The following is a 22,826-nucleotide window of genomic DNA, read 5'->3' on the forward strand; positions in this document are numbered from 1 at the left end:
CACCTGCTGTGCTCTGGGGATTCGGTGTGAGCGTTTGATCACCTCAGCAGTAAAGGGGGACAATTACAGCGTTCTCAGGTGTCACCTCCTGAGAAAGGCCTCTCTGACTACTGAATCTCAAGTAGGAACCCTCCTCCATCATTTTTCATTCTCCTACCCGCTTTCTTTCTCTTTATAAAGTCTAAATACTGTCACATTCTGTTATCTATGAATTTGTTTATTTTCAATCCTTGCGTATTTTCAAGCCTCTGTTGAGGAATCAAAGAGCAGAGACTTTTTGTTGTTGTTGTTGTTGACACTTGCTAAATCCCGTTACTTAGAAGTGTGCCTGGTGCATAGAAGGAACACAAAAGTGTTTGAGAAATGAGTGGGTGGAAGAAAGCACAGGCGGGTCTTAGGATCTGTCCTGCACTGGGTGCCCACTGATGACGCCCAACGTTGTTCCCAGACCTTTTGCAAATTTTGATGAAACCAGTGCCTACCATGGTTATTGTTAGGAGGAAATGTGTGCGAGAATTTCACTTGGTAGAAATTTACTTAGTAGAAATTCACAAATCTGGTTTTAAAGTGCCTTGCACAAAATGTCTGCAAGATTTTTCAAAAGTGATATTCATCTTTTTCAGTGAAGATAAACTGGTTTATTTTTCTCCTGTTGGAATTAGCACCGATCTATGAGAATTTTCACTTGGACCCGTTTTCTGTTCTGGGGAACCAAAGAAGTTCGGGGTGGGGGAAATGGAGTGAGTCGTTTTTTCAAAACATTTTCACTTTCGTTATGGGATGTTAAGAGAGCGTTTTATTGTCATAACATGAGTGGTTTTGGCAAACGGAATGAAATCACATGTCTTTGTTGTCAAAGGTGTGCTATAACTACACCGTTGTTACCTGGTATGTGCTGTTAAACCTGGACCTGGGCCAGTTGTCTAAATTGTGGGTACTGCTTATCTGGTGGAAACATTATCAAGAGAGCTTCTTTTTAGAAAGGTCAAAAATTAGTCTACCCACAGAAAAAATACTTTTTAGTAATGACCTAACATGTCAATACTACAAACAACTCAACCTTTTAGGAAAACCTTTTAAGATAAGAACATAGTAACTTCAGTGAAGACACAAACCATATCTTCCTATTGATCTGCATGATTTTGTTCTCTGAAAGTCAATAATCACCTGAAATACATCATTGCCACAGTGTCCCAATCTTTAATAGATATGGCCATATTAATTTAAAAATTATAATTTGTTCTAATATTGTATGTACGAATTCATTTCTCCTGATCAGTCATCTCATAATTTGTATTGAACTTTTGCTACTTTCCTGGGAATCCATTACTTTATATATAGGCTCTCCCCACCCTTGAGGTTATGAACACATTGTGTTCTAGAAGTTCATTTGTTAACTTTTTTCCCCAGAGACACAACATCCTAGACTAGAGACTAAGGCTCTCAGGAGAGCCCTCCAAGGCAACCTTCCCTGCAGCAGAACCAGGGTTTGATACTAATGACATTCGTTTTCAGTTCACAGCATCAAAAGGCCTCCTGAAACTTACACGTCCCTTTGACACCTATGTCTTGGCCTGTCCTTTTTTCCAGCCTACTGTGTGGTAATGAGCAAGCAACATAGCTTCCCCAAGTCTCACTTTCATTGTTTATAAAACGGGTATAATGATAGGGTAAAGCTTTTAGGGCTGTTTTGAAGATTAACTGAGAGTCATAGATGTGTAACACCTAACAGGTGCTTGGTATCAAGTGCTTAATAAATGTTAATGGTTAACTTTGTTATTACCATGTCCCCAAATTACCAGCCCCTCCCCACACTCACACTTCCCATCTCTGGAGCAATTTGTCTAGATTCAGTATTACGAAGCCAGCAACTTAAATTCTTTCCTTCACCGGGTGAATTGGAGAATTGTTTACTCTTGAGAATTGTCTACTATTTACTGTAGTAGAGTTGTTTTCATTTTTATTAATCAACACCAATAAATCTCTATTTGGTGAAAAAAAAATTAAGCATGGGCAGCACCCATGGCTCAAAGGAGTAGGGCGCTGGCCCCACATACTGGAGGTGGCGGGTACAAACCTGACCCTAGCCAAAAACTGCAAAAAAAAAAAATAATAATAATAAATTAAGTATTAGAGGGGGTAATTTTAGATTGAAGGGTATAGAATGAAAATTTTTCCTTCCCTTTTCTGGATATTTAAAACCCTGTCCTGTTGGGGTGTGGGAGGCCCCTGTTGGTTACGTCTCTGATTACTTCATTTTCATCTCATAGTAACCTCTGTCCCTCTACGTCTTCCCACAGTTTTGAGTCCTCAGGCCTCGTCTCTGTTCTTCCTATATACCAGGGGTGTCATCCAGTCACAGGGCTTTCAGTTCTGTCTGAAACTGGTATTCCCAGAACTTTACCCTTGTGCGTCCAGCCCCTCCTCTCTATCTCCACATAGATGTGTGATAGAACATACAAACCCAGCTTGTTCTGAAACACCTCCCCCACTGTCCTCCTAGACTTGCCTCCTTCATCTGTCTAAGATAAGAGCAGTTAACAGCACCTCCACCCTACTTGTTGCCAGACCCCAAATCTTGCGATCATCAGTAACCTCCCCCTCCCAGGATCTGCCCCAGTAAAAACCAAAGTGCTTTCGGTAACCCAGGGGACTCTGCCGCTCTTCCTGCCCTGCCTCAGACCCCTCCTTCCCTGTCACTCTTCCTCTCACCACACCCTTCAGTTCATCAGTCCCCTTGCTCTTTCTCCATGAACCCAAGCATGGGCCTTTGCCACTGAAATCCCTACAGCCTAGAGTACCCCTCTTTCCAGGAGTTGCTTAGCCTGCTCTGTCCTGTCCTTCCAGGTCTCACAGGTCACCTTAGCAGTGACCTTCCCTGACCACTAACATAAAATGGCACAAACATTGTGACACACACTGCAGGCCCTAGGCCCTGTTTTATCTTCTCCATAGCATTCCCACCATTTTCTTGCCTTCTGTCACTAGAATGTCCCTTCTTGGGGACAGGGTTCTTTTCACCATTGCACTGTCCTCAGCTTCTAGATCAGAGGTTACCATAAGTCAGTCTGCACTAAATATTTGAAGTGGGGTTTTCTACCCAGCACACACTACCTTCTCCTGTGCTGGCTCCCATTACTCAGATTATCATTTGCAAATCTCCATCTCTAGCCCTCAGCTCTTTTCTGAGTTCAGGACAAATACTTCTGAGCGCCTTACCTGCATCCTTACTTATCATTCAGTAACAGAGTTGATTTCTCGCCACTCTCTTCCTTTTCTGCCTATCATGTATTGGTCAACCATCCCACCATATTACCAGTTTTTTAAAGTTGGAATTGCCATGTGGTCCTTGAATCTTCTTCTACCCCAAGTACCCTACTCCATCCAATGCTGTACTTCACCCCATTTAACACCTTGGAAAAACTGCTGAATTCTAAGCCATTCCCTCATCTCATCCTCTCTGTCTCTGCTGGCCTGGGTCACCTTGAGTCCTAGTTACACACCAGCCTGCTTAGCTACCTGCCTGCTCCCAAGCTCTTCCCTTCCCCAGGCGTCCCCACTGGGCTGGCATGGTTAGCCCTCTAAACACACACCTGAACTTGTCATTCCAAAACTCCCTCAGCACTCTCCTCTGCCACAGCAGCACATTTTTACTTTGTGTCTCTCACCACCTAAGGCTCCCTCTGTCATGGGGTTGTGTGATCCACAAGAGGGCATTCTGGATCTCCACCTCTGCCTCTACCAGAGCATCTCTGAGTGGTGGTTTGTTTTTAGAAATGAGCCTCTTTAATTTGAAGAAAGGATTTTCTAGTGCTTCCCCCTCTCCCTTCTTTTTAGAAGGAAAGCCCTGGATTTACAGATTATGGTACAAATTTACATATTACCATTTTTTAAAATGAAGCCCACCTCCTTTTTAGCCTTATTACCTACCACTCCTCAGATCCAAAATACAACTCCACCTGTCCATTCTTCCCAGTAACATCAGAGCACTATCCCTTTCTTTTCTCGGATAAGACGGGACTTGCCAGCTTGTGAAATTTGTTTCCTCGTCTAAATTTGTTCACTTCTGTTTGGGATGCCTTCGTTCCCTTTGTCTACCTGGAAAATAGTCTTGCATGCTTCATGGTCCTAGTGGAGTGCCAGTTCTGTGTAATGTCCTTAAACAGCCTGTGGTCCAGGCAGGATTAAGCCCACCCCCCCCTTGTGTTCCCACAGCATTTTCTACAGGCCAGCATTGGTATTAAGGGTAATTGCTTTGTCCTCTGTCCCTCCCTCTTGCCTGTGAGCCCCTAACTGCCTCATGTCTGTAACTCCAGGGAGTGCTATTATAGGGTCTGACACATAGTAGGTGCTTAGTAAATATTTGCACACTTTTGTTCATGATCACAAAGGTGAGCCATCACATGCATCTGTCAGCAGTCCCACCAGCAGGGTTTATCTCCACCAAAGTGTTTCTGTGTTTCTCAAAGTGTAGTTCCCCATGCACTCATCAGAATCACCTGGCGGTGTTTGTAAAAGTACAAGCTCCCCACCTTGCCCCAGAACTGCTCAAGCTGACCTCTGGGTGTGGAAGGTGGATTTGTATTAATAACAAATGCCTTAGGTATCCAAACTTGAGAATTAATCATATTAGTTGAGCATATTAGTTACTAGTCACTGTGGTAGGTTATAATAAGATAGCAAAGACGTCCTCAGAGGAGGGATGTCTCACATGCCATATGCTTCAATAGTGTCAGTGAAGACTTCAGAGGTGTTGTGTTCCATATAGTCTCACTCACCTTACAGGGTGTGATGTCTCCAAAGACATTCCCATAGCATAGTCCATAATAACAAATCTGATATGGGGAGGTGGGGTGAGATTGACCAGGGACATCCTAGGGGAGCAGACTGTGTGGAAGGGAGAGGTGGCTGACATCTCAATTTTTCCTATTTTCCCCCCAAGTCCCACCCTTCTGACCCTACAGATTCTGAATGACCCACGATTTTATTTTTTGTAAGGGGTGAAGGTCTTCTGGGTAGATCTGGCAGGGCAAGGCCCTCACCTACAAAACTCAGCCTTTCCACCTATGGGTTAGTGGTTACTTCTCACAGAAAGGTCTGAGGGCCCTGAACATCCTCATTCAGAAAAGTTACTAGTCCTTACCTGGGACTAGCTGCTCAAAAAATATTTTTCCTGCTTTTAATATTACAGATGTTGTTTATTTACTTCTAAAGCTAAGACAACTGGCAAGATTTTAGTGATCTGTCATGGGGACAATTCAGAACTTGGCCTTGCTTCGTTCTGTCGTAAACTCTTAACACTTCTGGTCCTTCCATCCTTCAAGTACTAAAGGGTTAAGTACATACTTAAGTATCAGGATGGAGCCTCAGTTGCTAAGTACCCCATGCCAGCCCAGTGGGGACGCCTGAGGAAGGGAAGAGCTTGGGAGCAGGCAGGTAGCTAAGCAGGCTGGTGTGTAACTAGGACTCAAGGTGACCCAGGCCAGCAGAGACGGAGAGGATGAGATGAGGGAATGGCTTAGAATTCAGCAGTTTTTCCAAGGTGTTAAGTATCAGTATGGGTTAAGTATCAGGATGGAGCCTCAGTTGCTACTGTCAAGGAGTTGTGTAATGAACTAGGAGGGCTCAGAGAGAAGCAGAGAGAAATAAATATCAAATGAACATGCAGAAATAAAACATTTAGATTATGTAAATACTGTCTTTCTTTCTTTCTTTTTTTTTTTTTTTTTTTTTTTTGGCAGTCTTGTTTGTCAGTAAAGTTCCCTGGCATCACAGTTCACAGCAACCTCAAACTCTTGGGCTCAAGCGATTCTCTTGCCTCAGCCTCCTGAGTAGCTGGGACTACAGGTGCCCGCCACAATGCCTGGCTATTTTTAGAGACAGGGTCTTGCTTTTGTTCAGGCTGGTCTCGCGTCCGTCCGTGAGCTCAGGCAATCTACCCACTTCAGTTTCCAGAGTGCTAGGATTACAGGCGTGAGCCACCACACCCAGCCCAGATAGTTTCTTTCTTTTTTTTTTTTTTTTTTAGAGACAGAGTATCACTTTATTCCCCTTGGTAGAGTGCCGTGGCATCACACAGCTCACAGCAACCTCCAGCTCCTGGGCTTAGGCGATTCTCTTATCTCAGCCTCCCTAGTAGCTGGGACTACAGGCACCTGCCTCAACACCCAGCTATTTTTTTGTTGCAGTTTGGCTGGGGTCAGGTTTGAACCCACCACCCTTGGTATATGGGGCCGGTGCCCTACCCACTGCGCCAGCCCCAGCCCAGATATTTTCAATAGATGCATTATTAAATGTAAATAATAGAGCTTGGGCCATTTTTGTCTGTGACTCTCAAACAGGAAGCAGGGGTAGCCGCAGGCCACAGATCTATCTAAAAGGTAATTAAAATGAAATCATCTTTAGTGGAGTGAAAGACAGGCAAGGGGCATACTTAATCATGTAACTGGCTCTGTGCAGATTTTCCCTCTGACAGCCAAGCCTCATGTTGATGTAAATTCAATAGGAGGACTGGCTTTTAGGAGACACGTCTCTACCTTTATAAAGTCTTCTTCCTTAAGGTTGGCACTTCTCTGGTGAAATGAAGTTCTCTCACATAAGGTGGGCTATCGTCGCCATTTATTTTTTTGCCAAGCCTTTATTGTGTGCATTTGTATTGGGCATGAATATCAGGTAATTGGATCTGCTGTACTATGTACCATGTAAAGTTTTAAGAGTCTTTTTCCATTTTTTAACCTGTTGATATGAACTATGTTTTACTCCTTTGTATTAAACACTTCACCACATGCTTCACATAATTGTCCACAAAGTTCTCAAAATATTGAAGCGGGATAAATCAGCAACATTTTACAGAGTAACTTGCTTGAGGGCATACAGCAATATAGAACAGAAGCTGGAATTGAATTGGGACAGTACGACTCCCAGCACTGTTGTCCCTAACCTCGCTGCTTTCCTATGAATATGAACAATGGATGGGACATACTTCTCTCAAATCTCATATTCCCAAATGTAGGAGCTGGACAGGATGTAAGAAGTGCTCTGGGCCTACCACTTACCTTCACAAATAAGGAAACTGAGCCCTGCTCGTAGGAAATAATTAAGCCAAGAACCCCTGGGTTCAAAATTTCCAGAGAAAGGAAGAAGCCCTACCTGAAAACCCATATTTAAGCACCTTTACAGAATTATCCTTCACATTTAATGATGACCCTGTCTTGATAACGTCCTTGGGTGATGACAAATCCGTCTGTGAGAATAATGATTTTTTACATTTTTCTTGTGATGCTGCAGGTCATTAGATTTTACTTTTCAAATTGTTAGCATTTCTTGTGGTAACTTGATGACACAAGTCAGCATACCTCCAACTTTAATGTATGTACAAATCACCTGGGATTTAGCAGGTCTCAAGCGGGGCCTGGAGACTGCATCTCTAACAAGCTCCCAGGTGCTGCTGCCCATCAACTAGTGGCACTTTGAGTGGCAAAGATACAAGCAAGGTTGGAGGAAACTTTCCATTTTGGTGCCTTTGCTTTGTAAGAAGCATGGCCAGTATGCAGGAGGCTGGTAAGTGGCACTATGGCCTGATAGGGGACACCCACCTAATGCTTAAGATCATTTCCTTAGCTGTTTACAAAGGTCTCTGTCTCCATAAACTTTCTCAATGAGCTCAGACCTTAGCAATTCTAATGTTTAAAAGTGGGTTTTACTGGGAAGGCACATTTGGAAAGTCTTGAATTGAGAAATATAAGCTGCAGGACAGTTGGGACGATGTTTAGTGGAGAGTGCGTTCATGGTGCCAAGCAAAGTGTCAGTCCCCCAGGGACTGTCCAGCGTAGGCTAGTGACTCGGCACTAGGTGTCAGGCAACCCTTGGTTCAAGTGCCAGCGCTGCTGCTCACCAACTGTGTACTTGGGCAGGTTACCACACATTCAGACTTAGTTGGCCTATTTTGGTGGGCTTTTGTTTACCACAGAATGTTTTTATGAGAATGAAACAGGATCATGCATGCACCCAGAACATAATATGCTATCTTTTCGATTATTGGGGCTCAGTGCTTCTTGAATAAAAGAGAGGATAAAATGCTTCCAAGCATTTTGGTCTTAATTAAGCTAAAAGTGTTTTGTGAATTCTTAGTGACCTGCTTTAAAGAGTAGATAAGCATGATTTGCAAATAAGATATTAAATTTTTGCATGTAAATAGTGCATAGGTGCCTGGAAACCAGTTAAGTAGAATGTCTGGTCCAGCCTCATTGGACTTCATGCTTTCTCCTAACTCTCCAAATGGAAAGGAATTCTCACCAGTTTCATGTAGACAATCTTGAGATTGATTTCTTGTTACTCCATTATTAAATTGGAGACACACAGGAGTAATGTAAGACTGGAGTTGGGAGTTTTAGTCCGAAGTAAACAGCCCCCACCCTTCTTTGCATTCATTGTCTACTTGGCAGACTTCTGAAGAGTCCCTTTTCAGGCTTGGCGCCCATAGCACAGTGGGACGGCGCCAGCCACATACACCGAGGCTGGCGTGTTCCAACCCTGCCCAGCTAAACAACAACGACAACTCCAACAAAAAATAGCTGTGCATTGTGGCGGGCACCTGTAGTCCCAGCTACTTGGGAGGCTGAGGCAGGAGAATCCCTTAAGCCCAGGAGTTTGAGGTTGCTGTGAGCTGTGACACTATGGCACTCTACCAAGGGTGACATAGTGAGACTCTATAAAAAAAAAGAGTCCCTTTTCACTTCTGTCTTAACCATCACACTTTCTCAATTAGCCATATCTAGGTGGAAACAGCCTTCACCATAGCTCACCGGGAGCTGGATACCTAGTGGGCTTTCTTTTCTGAAAGTGAACATAGGAGGTTCTCAGCTATAATGTGTGTCTCTCTTACGTTCAGATCCACAGGTTAGAAAATGTACTTGATGTCTCTTAATTCTGATGACTTTCTCGTCTGTATCCTGTTCTTGTGTCCCTCTCAATGATGGTGACGAAGTTGCAACAATTGCTTATTTGATGCAATTATATGTACCATGTAAACGCTTTATCTACATCAGCTCGTGTAGTCTAAGTAGCAAAGCCATGGAGTAGAGACCACATTTCTAGAGAGAAAGGTGAGGGTCAGAGAGTTGAAGCAGAGGGTCCGAAAGGGTCAGGCCTGTCACACAGCTGCCAGATGGCAGAGCTGGGACTTGAACTGAGATCACTCATTCCAAAGACCTTCCTTCTAACCCCTGTGCTTTCCTGCCTTTTGCCGCATCCTGTCTGGTGTATCATCTTACCCCCATGTCCAACCCTCCCCCAGATGATGACCTGTAGATAGATGTGCTATACCTGAATTTGTTATTTGTATCACATTTGGGGATGTCTTAATTGCCATCTCCTGCATGTCCGCGTCTGCCAATAACATGGCTAGGTGCGTTGTGATGGAGGAAGGGATGACAGGTGGGAGCAGGGGTGAGCCCAAGGAGAGCATGGACGATCTAAGAGAGAGAAGGTGGAAGAGGGACTTAACAAATGATGGGACCGGGCGGTGCCTGTGGCTCAGTCGGTAGGGCGCCAGCCCCATATGCCGAGGGTGGCGGGTTCGAGCCCAGCCCCGGCCAAACTGCAACCAAAAAATAGCCGGGCATTGTGGCGGGTGCCTGTGGTCCCAGCTGCTCAGGAGGCTGAGGCAAGAGAATCGCCTAAGCCCAGGAGTTGGAGGTTGCTGTGAGCTGTGTGAGGCCACGGCACTCTACCGAGGGCCATAGGGTGAGACTCTGTCTCTACAAATAAATAAATAAATAAATAAATAAATAAGTAAGTAAATGATGGGACCAGCCATGCTGACAATGACTGCTCAGTGTTTACTGGGAGGCAACCTAGTTTAAGGGGGAAGACCTTGGCCATCAGAGCCAGACAGACCAGAAGGAGAACACAGATCTGCTGCCTAAAAACGTTTGTTAAGCCTCAGTTTTCTAATCTGTAAAGGATGCCAACCCAGCAGAAATGCAGTAAGGATTAGACATAATATGCTCGTATATATGCTAAACCTTTTTATATAATACTCAGTAAAAGGAAACCTTTATTACATCAATTCATCTATTAAATAGAAGGGGAGCTTCTGGTGGAGCATTTAAAATTCTTTAACCCGATCCATCCAGAGAGCATTTATTGTTCCATTGCTGTATTCTTGTCTCTAGTCGTATACTCTGGGAGGGTGGCATAGAATTCAGAGAATGTGGAAATAGGTCGTGTTTCTTAGGGTCTGTGATTTTCACAGCTCTGGCTCTACCTTCTTCTAAGAATGGTCATAATCCTCTCTTAGCTTTTTTACCTACCTCCTCCCTTCCAGGCAAATAGAAAAGGGTCTGACCATTGTTTCTTTGCCTTCAGAGGCCTGGGAAATTCAGGGGACAGGGGTGTGTTGGTTCTATAACTCATAGATTCCAAGGGGACAGGGTTTTGTCTAGAATGATCACTGCTGTACCTCTAGCAGCTAAAAGTGATACACAACAAATTCTTGTTGATTAAATTTAAAATCATCTAAAACTGTTTAGTCCAGCGGTTCTCAACCTGTGGGTGACGACCCATAGGAATTGTATTAAAGGACCGTGGCATTAGGAAGGTTGAGAACCAATGGTTTAGTCCATATCTACAACAGGGTTTCTTCGCCCTGGCATGATTGGCATCTGGGGCTAGATAGGTCTCTGCTCTGGGAGAGAGATTGGCATTCGGTGCTACATAGGTCTCTGCTGCCCTGTGCATTGCAGAGTGTTCAGCCACATCCTTGGCTTCTACCCCTTAGATGCAAGTGGTATCCCCTCACTGTGACAACCAAAGTGTCTCCAGATGCTGCCATATGTACCCTGGGGGCAACACCCTTGCGGATGAGCATCCTCGGTCTGCAGAAAGACGGTTTTGGTTAGGGTTCTGCTGGGAGGTTAGGGTTCATAACATGAAAGAAATAAAAAAGATTTCTTAAGGATAAACAAATACGCTATATATGTGATACCAGTAAAAAATGTTTCTTTCTTTGAAATCACTTACAAACACTTACCTTCCGGTTGCTACAGTGTGTGTCAGAGCGACAGAAAGAGAGGTGTGCTGCCTGCTACCAAGGCTACAGCTTTACTGAACAGCCTGTACTGCTGCTTTAGAAATAGTAACAGTGCACGGTGAAGCTTCTGCTTCAACTTGGAATCAGCAAGTGTGGGACAGACTGACCTGTGCACAGGGCAGATCATTGACAAATCTTGGCTTGTTTGCCCTTTTAAAATTGGTTCTGTGGCTATAGCCCAGTTTTACTTGTTAAAGAAGTCAGAGGTTCAGTCATGGTATTTAGGCATACTGGTATTTTTCAGTGATGGTCAGAATCAGATGTGGCACAGAGAAGAATGCATGCCTTCTGCTGGCCCAGACACACCAACCATTTACTACCATTAATACTTCTGACATCATCACTTTGTCATTGTGAAGCCTAGGTAATTCATAAAACATGAAGAAGTTAGGAAACCGAATGTCCATGGAACTTATGTGTTTCCTTTGAAATCCCAACACATCAGTATCATCAAGTGTTAATCTGTGAAAATAGAACTGTCACTAGGATCAATAGACTGTGATCCTCTTGGGTTTTGTGAGAAACTCCCTAGCCCTGCTCCATTGTGAAGACTATTTTAATAATGTTTTCTCTAAGAATATTATATAGGTACAGTCGTGTATTAAAGATGAAATTCAGGCCCATAGCACAGTGGTTACAGTGGCTCGGTGTTACATACACTGGGGCTGGCGGGTTTGAACCCGGCCAGGGCATGCTCAACAACAATGACAACTGCAATGAGAACAACAAGAAAAAAAATAGCCAGGTGTTGTGGTAGGCACTTGCAGTCCCAGCTACTTGGGAGGCTAAGTCAAGAGAATCGCTTAAGCCCAAGAGTTTGAGGTTGCTGCGAGCTGTAATGCCACGGCACTCTACCGAGGGCGACATAGTAAGACTCTGCCTCAAAAAAAAGAAAAAGATGGAATTCAGCAAAAATAGTGGCTTTAATGAGAACACACCGAGAGTCAGCTGCAAAATCCCATTATACCAACTGCACTCTAGCCTTGGGCAACAGAGTGAGACTCTGTCTCCAAAATATATATGTGTGTATGTGAATATGTAGCTTGATCAGGCAGAATCAGCAGTGAGGAGTGAAGAACAGGAAATTGCAGACAGGTCACCTATGTTCAAATCAGATTTTTGTGCCTGGGTAAGTTGCCAAACCTCCATAAGCCCCAGCTTACTCACCTGCAGAATGGTGATAAATAATATTGGCAGCTATGTAAGTGGAGTTGCAAGTGGTGGAGGTCAAATGCTCAGCACGTTAGCAAAAATTCAACACCTGCACATTAACTGTTAACAAGTTTGTCTGTCTTACACTAATAAGCACTACCAAGTTGTTTTGTTCTAGAGCCCTTTTGGGGGCTTTGGAAACTCAATTTCTCTAAAAAAAAATTAAAAAATAAATAAAATTAAAAAATTAAAAACCTGAATAGTGAAACAGAGTACCTAACTGACTTTCTATAGTTACCTCCTGCACAAGATCAGACTATGAAGGCAGGCATTTTAAAAGGCATATAAAGCAAATGTTCAGCAGTAGTTTTTTCTCCCCCTAGGTTATCCTTACATTATGTTTTTGCTTAAATAGATATAATACTGTCTGAGGTGAACATTCAAGTTACACTCATTCTACCAGGGATGTCCAGCCTGTTTTTTTCCTGCTGCACTTTGGAAGAAGAGTTGTCTTGGGCCACACATTAAATCTACAAACACTAACAAAAGCCGATGAGCAAAATATAGGTCCTGCATAATTTTTTCAATATCCAACACCACAGATAAGCAAAACAGGCCTCAAATAATCTGCATGTAGGCCCATGGGTCGCAGTTTGGACACCTCTATAACCATCCTAAATTTAGAAGTGTAACTCTAAAAAGTAGCCAAAAAATATATTGAAATATGTAGTTTTTAAAATGAAAAAATACAAAGTACATTTTCTTCCTTTGGATTCTACCACCCCGTCCCCCACAGCACACACACACTTAGGAGCCGGCTGTGCTTTGGGGCATCCTGGAATGTATTTGCTGGGTGTATCTGGTGCAGCAGTCAGCTAAACTTTTTAGGAAGAAAAATCAGTTCTGGAATAAATGCCAGTAGATTTTAATATAAAAGTAATAGATCTGTCCATGTTAATGTTTGTACAGAAAAATGCTGAGGTTTGAAAAGTTTTTATCCCTGCTTTTTTATGAGTAAGCTGAAAAAGGCCTAAGAACCTGTGTTAAATAGCAAATTAATATTTATCTAAGTTGATTCTAACTGATGCATTTCATCAGGGCCCCAAGTCATTGATGACGTGTTGATTGAACCCTCTGGCTCTCACCACACCATCCATGTAGTTATTTTAGGTTTCGGGGCTGGCAACAAAATGCAATCATGGTGGTTATTGTGGATTTGACTTTTTATTTTATTTATTATATTTTATTTTACTTTTTGAGACACAGTCCCTCCTCTCTTGCCCTAGCTAGAGTGTGATGGCATCGTCATTGCACAGTGCAAGCTCAAACTCGGGGGTTAAGCGTGTATTTGCTTTTTAAAAAAACCGTACCCATCAAATTTATTTATTTGCTGGACAAAGTAGACAAACTACTTGTGTTAGTATAGAGTTCTTTATCAGACTTGCCAGTGGTAGTCCTTTGTTTGCTCTCAGACTAGTTCATAACTGAGCTTCCTCAGTGACCTTGGGATGAGGGGACTCTGTCTAGAAATGCATCTTTGATATCAGGTTCCACACTTAGCGAGCATTCAGTGCTTCATAGTCTGAGGAGTTGCAGGCGGAGAGCCCTGCTGTGCTTATTACCCTTACCCAAGCATGGACCTCAGCCATCACCTCTCCCTGTGAGCTGGTGTGAATTTTGTGCACATCTCTAGTGTGCAATGGTTCAGCAACTGTCCAGAAAAGACAACATGATGAGAGTCCCTAGGGGATATAGCTGGTAAAGAGCTTTGATAGGCTGTAGATCCTAGTGGGTCAGTTGTGATTGGGGTATTTTATCTTCTCAACAAGCCTCTTATTTCTCCCTAGTCACCAAACATGGGACTTTTGAGCATTATTTGTATGATGAAATCTCTTTTGAGACAGTCTTGCGATGTTGCCTAGGCTGGTCTCAAATCTGGGGTTCAAGCAGTCCTCCTGCCTCAGACTCCTAGGACCTGGAGTAAGCGTATGCCGCCACAAAACTGGGCTGAAATAATCATCTTAGTCCTGGCGTAACTGGACCTCAACACTCTTGAGTGTGAACTGCTAATTCATTATATATATAGAAAAGGTGGCAGGAATTAAAGAGTCTTAATTCCTAAAGTTTAATAAGACCCTGTCATTTTACTCCATAGGAAATGGTGCTTGGTAAAGCCAGTTAAATTGATTTCTGGTGAATAAACCTGTAGTATGTTGCCATCTAGTGGAACATATAGCAAACTAAAGATTAATGCATTCTGACCATGAAGTTTAACAGAGCTAATTAAACAGAGCCTTAGAAAATAACAAAGTATTTTCTAAAGGCAAGGGTTTAGGAAGCTCATGCAAATTGATATAGAATCAGAACTGACTTTTAGTAATGTTTTCTTAAATTAGGCAAATGGTCACTTTGTTTAAGAGTGCATGTCTACCACCAGTAACTGCCATCTGTACAATAGGCACTTTCTTACCTCAAGTCTGAGAGAAAATGCTTGGCTATTACTATGGTATTTTAATATTTTTTTTTAAATGTGATTGTAAGATTTCAAATGCTTTTCTTACATACTTTACTTTTTTTCTATTAAATTTTCACAGAAGAGTATGCTAATTTTTAGGGAAAGCAAACACATGACTTCATAAAATAGGAATTTCACATTTTAAATTCTAACTAGCATCACAGAAATGTCTAACTCTGTGTTTTGAGACCTGATCTTTATTAAGACTCGTAGCATTATATTGTAGAATATTTCATGAACACTGACTGCTTGTTTGGTTTGTCTTTTTTTTCCTGCTTATTCAGATCTCTCCCTGGTGCCACAGCTGCTGAGTGTGCATCAAATCTGAAGAAAATTTACACAGTACAGACAGTACAGGTAAGCTCAAGTCAGGGATGAATTGGATTAGCATAGTACACATCGAATATTTAAACATCCATCTTAAAAACAGCTGCTGTGCTGGTAACCCCCGACCAGAGGGTCTGCTCTGGAGTTAACTCTCCAGGTCCATTTTGATGCAGCTGCCTTTGACCAAGTCCACCCCAAAGACTGACCGAGCACATGCTCCACTGGCTTGCTCTAATCTTGGCAAGCTGCTAAAACTTTATTTACTACCTAAACCTTCCGTAGGAGCCAGGCACAGTGGCTCATGCCTGTAATCTTAGCACTCTGGAAGGCCAAAGCAGGTGGATTGCTTGAGCTCAGGTGTTTGAGACCAGCCTGAGCAAGAGCAAGACCCCATCTCTACTAAAAATAGAAAAACCAGGGCCAGGCACTATGGCTTACACCTGTAATCCTAGCACTCTGGGAGGCTGAGGTAGACAGATTGTCTGAGCTCAGGAGTTTGAGACCAGCCTGAGCAAGAGCAAGACCTCATCTCTAAAAATAGCCAGGCATTGTGCCGAGCCCCTATAGTCCCAGCTACCTGGGAGGCTGAGGCAAGAGGATCTCTTGAGCCCAAGAGTTTGAGGTTGCTGTGAGCTATGGTGCCATGGCACTCTACCCAGGGCAACAGAGTGAGACTCTGTCTCAAAAGTAAATAAACAAAAAAGAAATCTTGCATAGACCCACATGAGGAACAAACCATTAAGAGTGAAGGTTTTTAAGACATTCTATCTGGGTTCCTGTTCTAACTCCAGGCCCGCTACTCCCGCTCTGTGGTTCTGTTCCCATCTATGAGAGGCAGCGGCACTCCCATCTCTGAGAGTTATTAAGGGTTAAGAGGTCAGCTGTCCTACTGAGAATTAAAATGGACGGTCTTACCCTGTTTTTCTAACTTACCTTCCAATTCCTCCTAAATTAGGCACATATCAACTTCTTTAATTTCCATAAAATTGATAGTATGATAGCACCTACTTCCATAGGTTACTGTGAGGATAAGATAATGTTTATGTCATGCTTAGTAGAGTAACTGATACACAGACAGTAGCAGGTTCTCAACAAACAAAAGCTGTTAGTTCCATTGGTTCCTTCTCTGTCCAGCTCTAAGGATGAACAATCAAAAGAAAAACTGAGGGCAGGGCGAGGTGGCTCATGCCTATAATTCTAGCTCTCTGAGAGGCCAGGGTTCAAGGTTCAAGACCAGCCCAAACAAGAGTGAGATCCTGTCTCTACTAAAAACAGAAAAACCAGGTTGGGTTCAGCCACTCATGCCTGTGATCCTAGCACTCTGGGAGGCCCAGGTGGGTTGGATGCCAGAGCTCAGGAGTTCAAGACCAGCCTGAGCAAGAGCAAGAGTCTGTCTCTACTGAAATAGAAAAATTGAGGCAAGAGGATTGCTTCAGCCCAGGAGTTTGAGGTCTCAAAATAACTCAAAAATAATTAAGTAAATAAAATAAAATAGAAACAGAAAAATTAGCCAGGCATTGTGGCAGGTGCCTGTAGTCCTAGCTACTCGGGAGGCTGAAGCAAGAGGATAGCTAAGAGCCCAGGAATTTGAGGTTGCTTTGAGCTGTGTCATTGTAGCATTCTACCAAGGGTGACCAAGTGAGACTCTGTCTAAAAAAAAAGAAAGAGGAAGGAAGGGGAGGGAGGACAAAACAAAAGAAAAGAAAAAAGAAAAACTGATTGCTTTGGTTGATCACTTTTCTATTCTCTTCAAAAGCAAAATCTATCAAGTCTCTCCCCTCTTCAAATATAATACACTGTTAGTATAAGACTTATGGCTACTTAGGGTTGCATTGACTATATGTCCATGAATTTTTTAGAAGGGACAGTTTTTAAATAGTTTTCCCGTTGTGCCCCTAAATCTTTTAACTTCTTAGAAATTCCAATAGATTGGCACCCAGATAGTGTTTTGCTTAGGCAGCCTCTCACATTGAAGAAGTAGCACAAAGATCCCTGTTTTCAAACCCTGCTCCCAACATCTGGTTCAAAAATTTTGGCATTCATACTTAGTCCCGGGAATCATGGCCACAGAGAGTAGTAACTGATGTAAAGACACAGCCCCAACCATGGTCCATTCTGATGTGGGAAGCATAGTAACAGTGCCCCGTTAATAATCATTCGGTGCCAAGTACGGGCAGTGTCACAAGCCAGCACCTGGGCCACCGTCCAGAGAAATAAATGCTCTCAGAGTCTGAGAGGCTTCCCTTCCGTTCTTCCCTATTGTGAATTTGTGGACTTTTGTTACCTCTTCCCAGCAGCCATTTTATAATCCTCAGAGCACTTGATTTTAAGGACTGTCTGTATGTGAAAGCTTTCAGATCCCCAATAAACATTTTCCACTCTGTTAAGACATTGGATCATCAGAACTGCCCATGGATTCCAGGATAGACATTGAAGGGATTGGCTTGGTTTTCCTGACCCAATAGGGTAACTTTTGAGCGTTTGGTTGAGGCTTTGGATCCAGCAGCATGTTAGGGCGGCAGGAACTAATTTAAAGCCCTGGGGCAGCCACATACTGGGAAATATGTGTACTCTGTTTAAAACCACATTTTATTGCCTTAGGTGGATGCTATTTGCCTGAGACTGTCATCATTGTGAATTGAGTCCAAATACATACAATGAGTAAAAAGAAACAATTTTTATAATAGAAAAAAGTGAATATAATAAAAAATTCTAACCGTAAAAAAAACAAAACTATGCTTTATTGGAATATAATTTATATACACTAAATGCGGACTTCTTAAGTGTAAACCTTGACAAAGGTATGGACACATGTAACCATCATCCAGATTACAACAAAAAACTTCCCCTTACACAAGAAAATTTTCTTTCTTCTTTTTCTTTTTGAGACCGTCTTACTCTATTGCCCAGACTAGAGTGCCATGTGTCAGCCCAGTTCACAGCAACCTCAAACTCCTGAGTTCACGGGATGCTCCTGCCTCAGCCTCCTGAGTACCTGGGACTACAGGCGCCCATCACAATGTTTGGCTAATTTTTCTATTTTTAGTAGAGATGGCATCTTGCTCTTGAGCTCAGGCTGGTCTGGACCTCCTGACCTCCCACTGTGCTAGGATCACAGGTGTGAGCCACCTCGCCCTGCCTCTGAAAGTTTCTTCATGCCCCCTTCCAGTCAACCTCACACCTACCCCCAGAGCAACCACTACTCTTAGCTTTATCACCATAGATATTTTTCTCTATTATTGAACTTCATATTAATGGAATCACACAAGACTGTACTCTGCTATGTTGAGTCTCTTTCACTCAGTCATTTGAAGGTTTGAATGAATAAGTGAGAAATGAGGCTCAGCGCCCGTAGCTCCATGGTTAGGGTGCCAGCCACATAGACCAGGGCTGGCGGGTTCCAGCCTGGCCCTGGCCTGCTAAACAATGACAATTACAACAGCAACAACAACAACAAAAATAGCTCGGTATTGTGGCAGGCGCCTGTAATCCCAGCTACTTGGGAGGTTGAGGCAGGAGAATCACTTAAGCCTAAGAGTTTGAGGTTGCTGTGAGCTGTTATGCCAGGGTACTCTACCGAGGGCAACATAGTGAGACTCTGTCTCAAATAAATAAACAAACAAATGAAGCACTTTCCTGGGTCATTGTGGATTCATTAAGCTATTGGCTTAATTGGCTCCACATTCTCAATGAGGCCAAAAATTGATTCTTGCAAAGGGGTTGATGAACAACTCTTGAGCTCTTTTTATGTACAAAGCATAGATAGATATCCATGCAGCCCATAAACAGGCACACGGTCTGTCTGTGGTATTAAAGCATCACTGTGGTGTGATTCGGGAAAAGGGCTCCTTCAGGGTGGGGGAGGGGGAAGAACAAATATGAGTTTGAGAAACACTGCTCTGAGTGGTCGGGAAGGTCCTTCCTGTTCTGTTGTCTCTGTTCTCCTCAGTTTCCTCATCTCTAAAACTGAGGCTACAACAGCGCTGCTCCCTAAGGTGGAGTGAGGGTTAAATAAGATTGACATACATAGTTCTTAGTAGTGCCTGATAGTAAGCTCTCAGATGTTGCCAGCTTAGACTAAAGTATTGCTGGATTCTACCCCTCAGCTCCATCAGTTGACTGGCGAGAGTGTAGGGGAGCCATATTGCCTGGGTTTATATTCCATGTCTGATACTTACTAGCTCAAATTACTTAACCTCTAGATCTTGGTGTATCTACCTATATAGAAGGAGAATAATTGTGATGGTGATATTCTCATGCTGTGGTGAGAATGAAATAGTACAGTCAAGTAAAATGTGCCCAGGAGGTGTCCAATAATAATCATAGCTCATCCTCCATCACTTGCCATTCCCTCAGTCATATTTTATATTAGAAAACTGTATGACTGTGTTTCTAGATTCTTTATTTGAAGCACTTTTACCCTGAATTACACCATTGCTAACACCTCTGCTTATGAAAACATATTCAACCTACTGATAACTTTTGAAATGTTAGCCTGTGAGTGTCCTTAACATCTCTTGGATAGTCCTTAGCATTTAGGAACTAGCTGCAGTGCTGGCATTAAAGTCATTTGAGGACATGCTTTTGTCCCACTATCTTTTTATTCTGATTTTTTGATCAGTTAACTCTCACTTTGTTAGCACTGAAACTGCCTCGCTAATCTATGTTTTTCTTTCATATATGTTTGGATGGAAAGTATGAATTGTGTGTTATTAATGATTGCCTCATATAAAGACATAATGTGGGCTCAGGGCCCAGAGCTCAGTGGTTAGGGCACTAGCCACATACACTGAGGCTGGTGGGTTTGAACCTAGCCCAGGCCTGCTAAACAACAATGACAACTGTAACAAAAAAATAGCCGGGCATTGTGGCCAGTGCCTGTAGTCCCAGCTACTTGGGAGGCTGAGGCAAGAGAATCGCTTAAGTCCAAGAGTTGGAGGTTGCTGTGAGCTATGATACCACGGTACTCTACTGAGGGTGACATAGTGAGACTGTACCCCCCTCCAAAAAAAAAAAATATATATATATAATGTGTCTTTTCATACTTTGAGGCTCTTTAGCAAATTGAAGTTGGTGGACATGGGGGAGGAACCATCATTCCCATTTATTTAGGTACAGAGACTGAAGCTGAGAGGTAAGTACCAATCATATCGCGCCTCTGGGAATAGAACTTCCTCCCTTGGAGTTCAATCCTCTCTCTTATACCCCGCAACCCTGACTGAGGAGCGGAGGAGACACAGCCTCCAAAATACCTAGTGACCTCTGCTGAGGACACTTTCATCACAGCCAAGAATAATTCTCTCTGCCTGGAATTTATTTCCTATCTTCCTGCCTTCATTGGAAAATTCTGTTTTCCATCTAGGTGTGCTTTCCTGATGCTTATTGTTTCCTTTTACTCTTTTGTGAACATGCTCAAATTTTCCACATTTCTCTTGTGTTTCTGCATCCTCTGTGGTTGCAGCACAGAATAGAACATGGCTTTTGAACAAGGCCCATGTTACCTGTTGGAGAGTGAAGAACTACCTGTCAGATGTGGTTTGCTAGGCAGGCCTGCCTGCTCCCCAGTGTCCTTTATCCTTACCTACTATAAGGCTAAAAACTGCATCCCTAAAAACTCTTTCCCGTACAGCACTCTGTCCCAAACCTGAGTAATTTGATTTAACACCTTCAAGATTTTGCCACACTGGTCCAAATATGTTCTACCAGGTATTTCCCATCACTTGACTTTTTGCTTAAATTTACATAAAACAGAAACATATTTCTTCTGTAAATGGAAATTCAGCATTATTTATCATAAACAGAAGGTCTTCTTAAACAATATATGATCAGTTATAGTGAAGAGAGTGTTGCTCCGATGTGTGCCAAACTCATTTATGAGCTGTCACTAATATCAAGACTTTATCTCTTATCAGGTCAAGCCACCTGACCATGGAGTTGTTGGCCCTTATAGGTCATTAATTTAGGACAACAGATTGCTTTCCAAGCCTTTGGGAAAAGAGGGCTGTTCTGCAGAAGGAGAAGTTTATAGGAGAAGTTTATTGGATGGAGGATGATGGAAAGATTAATCCAAAGTACTCACCACCCTGGGCCCAGCAGGGCGATCCACGGTGGGTGGTGTCCTGCCATGGAATGACCTGGAGGGAACCACTCAGGTGAAGGGAGTGGCCTGAGGTAAGAGAGGGAGAACACTGAAAACAAAGGCAGAAGAGCAGCTGAAGCCAGGTCTGCTTCTTAGCTCTGTCTAGCACTGACAATATCAAGTATAACAAGATTCTTTAAGCATCATTTGATTTATTTTTTATATGAATAATGGGATCAGGATCAGCATCTATAGTCACAACACAGTTATGCAGAATCATAACTGGAGTCAAATTGCTTGTGAGTCTCCATGTTTGCTCACGGCAGTGGAGGCCATTGTGTATGTGTGTGTGTGTGTTGGGGTGGGAGGAAGAGAGATTTATTCTTATCAATTAAAGCTTAGTCTCTTCCAGTTTAAGTGTCTCTTGGGGAAAATTCCCTCTTCCCCTTCTCTGCATGAACTGGCATATGCAGAAATACACTTGATCCCATCTTATCTTTGGGCTGTGCCCAGCGCCTTTGGCCCTGACCCCTGTAATGCATACCCACATCGTCTACTCCCCATGCTTTACTGTCCATAGGATTTCAGGCAATTTCATCCTCCAAATTGTGGATTTAGAAATGTTGGCCGGCTTCCCTGTGCCCCACCAGAACAAGGGGAACTTTGTCAGGCTGTGGTAAGCCTGTCCAGCAAGAATAACTCTTCCATCTCTCTAGCTGTTCTCAGATGAGGCTGTGTGTGCTCAGCACTGCGGGAATGAGAGCCTTCTGTAGGAGTCTTGCAGCCTCATGGGCTCTATCCAGGAAGCAGGCTACGTGCTGCACTAGGTGTCCCCAGACTTTTTGTGGGGCTCTCTCTTATCCTCTCAAGGTTTGGACCCCACTCCTCTTTCCTCTCCAAGCCTTTTAACTTAGAGTTAAAAGGATTTTAACTTTAGAGTTTGGATTTTATTAACATCCTATGTGATGGGAAATTGCCCTCACATACTAACCACCATTTCATATACTTTAGGATCAGAACTGCAAACTTTAGTTCTTTCTTCAAGTCAAGTCTTTTCAGAATTCAAAGCAAACCCCATTTTTTCCCCAAGTATCTGGCTTTCATAAATCAGAAAGCACTTTGCTTTCCGCTTTTCTGTCTACTGTGAGTTAAAAACATCCATTAAGGGCGGCGCCTGTGGCTCAGCGGGTAGGGCGCCGGTCCCATATGCCGGAGGTGGCGGGTTCAAACCCAGCCCCGGCCAAAAAAAAAAAAAACATCCATTAAGCTCTTCAGTTGCCTACTCTATACTGACAGCTATCTGTCCTGCCCATAAATGTCCTGGATTCAGGTGGTGGAAAGCCCCAAACAACTAGAAATATATAATGAGCGAAAATACAGAAGAACCTCTGTAAGTTGACCACCCAATGGACTGTAACTGGTCAACATAGGGAACTAGGCCTGCTGCACTAATACACATGTGGTGCGTGCCTGGTCTATGAAAATCAGGTCAACTTAGGTGGTCAGTGTAGGGAGGTGTTCAACTGTGGAGGTTCTACTGTATCTATTTAATATTTCAAAAATACTCTTCTATTACATGTGCTACAACCCTTGGAAGAAATCTTTGATTGTTTTTTGTTTTGGAGGTATATCTGCTGAGTGGTTTTGTTTTTGATTTGTTT

General features: G+C 43.0%; 1 protein-coding gene across 2 annotated transcripts in view; it reads left to right on the plus strand.

Moving 5' to 3' along the window:
- EIF4E3 (eukaryotic translation initiation factor 4E family member 3) overlaps positions 1-22,826 on the plus strand; it is a 100,941-nt gene that overhangs the window by 57,115 nt on the left and 21,000 nt on the right. For both annotated transcript variants that reach the window (XM_053600074.1, XM_053600073.1), the window contains exon 2: positions 15,044-15,116. Coding sequence is in view for 1 of the 2 variants with exons in the window: in XM_053600073.1 (XP_053456048.1) it covers positions 15,044-15,116 (73 nt within the window). In the remaining variant the exon portion in view is untranslated. The remainder of the gene's footprint in view (positions 1-15,043; positions 15,117-22,826) is intronic.

Source organism: Nycticebus coucang, chromosome 8 (genome assembly GCF_027406575.1).
Source record: "Nycticebus coucang isolate mNycCou1 chromosome 8, mNycCou1.pri, whole genome shotgun sequence".
NCBI lineage: Eukaryota > Metazoa > Chordata > Mammalia > Primates > Lorisidae > Nycticebus > Nycticebus coucang.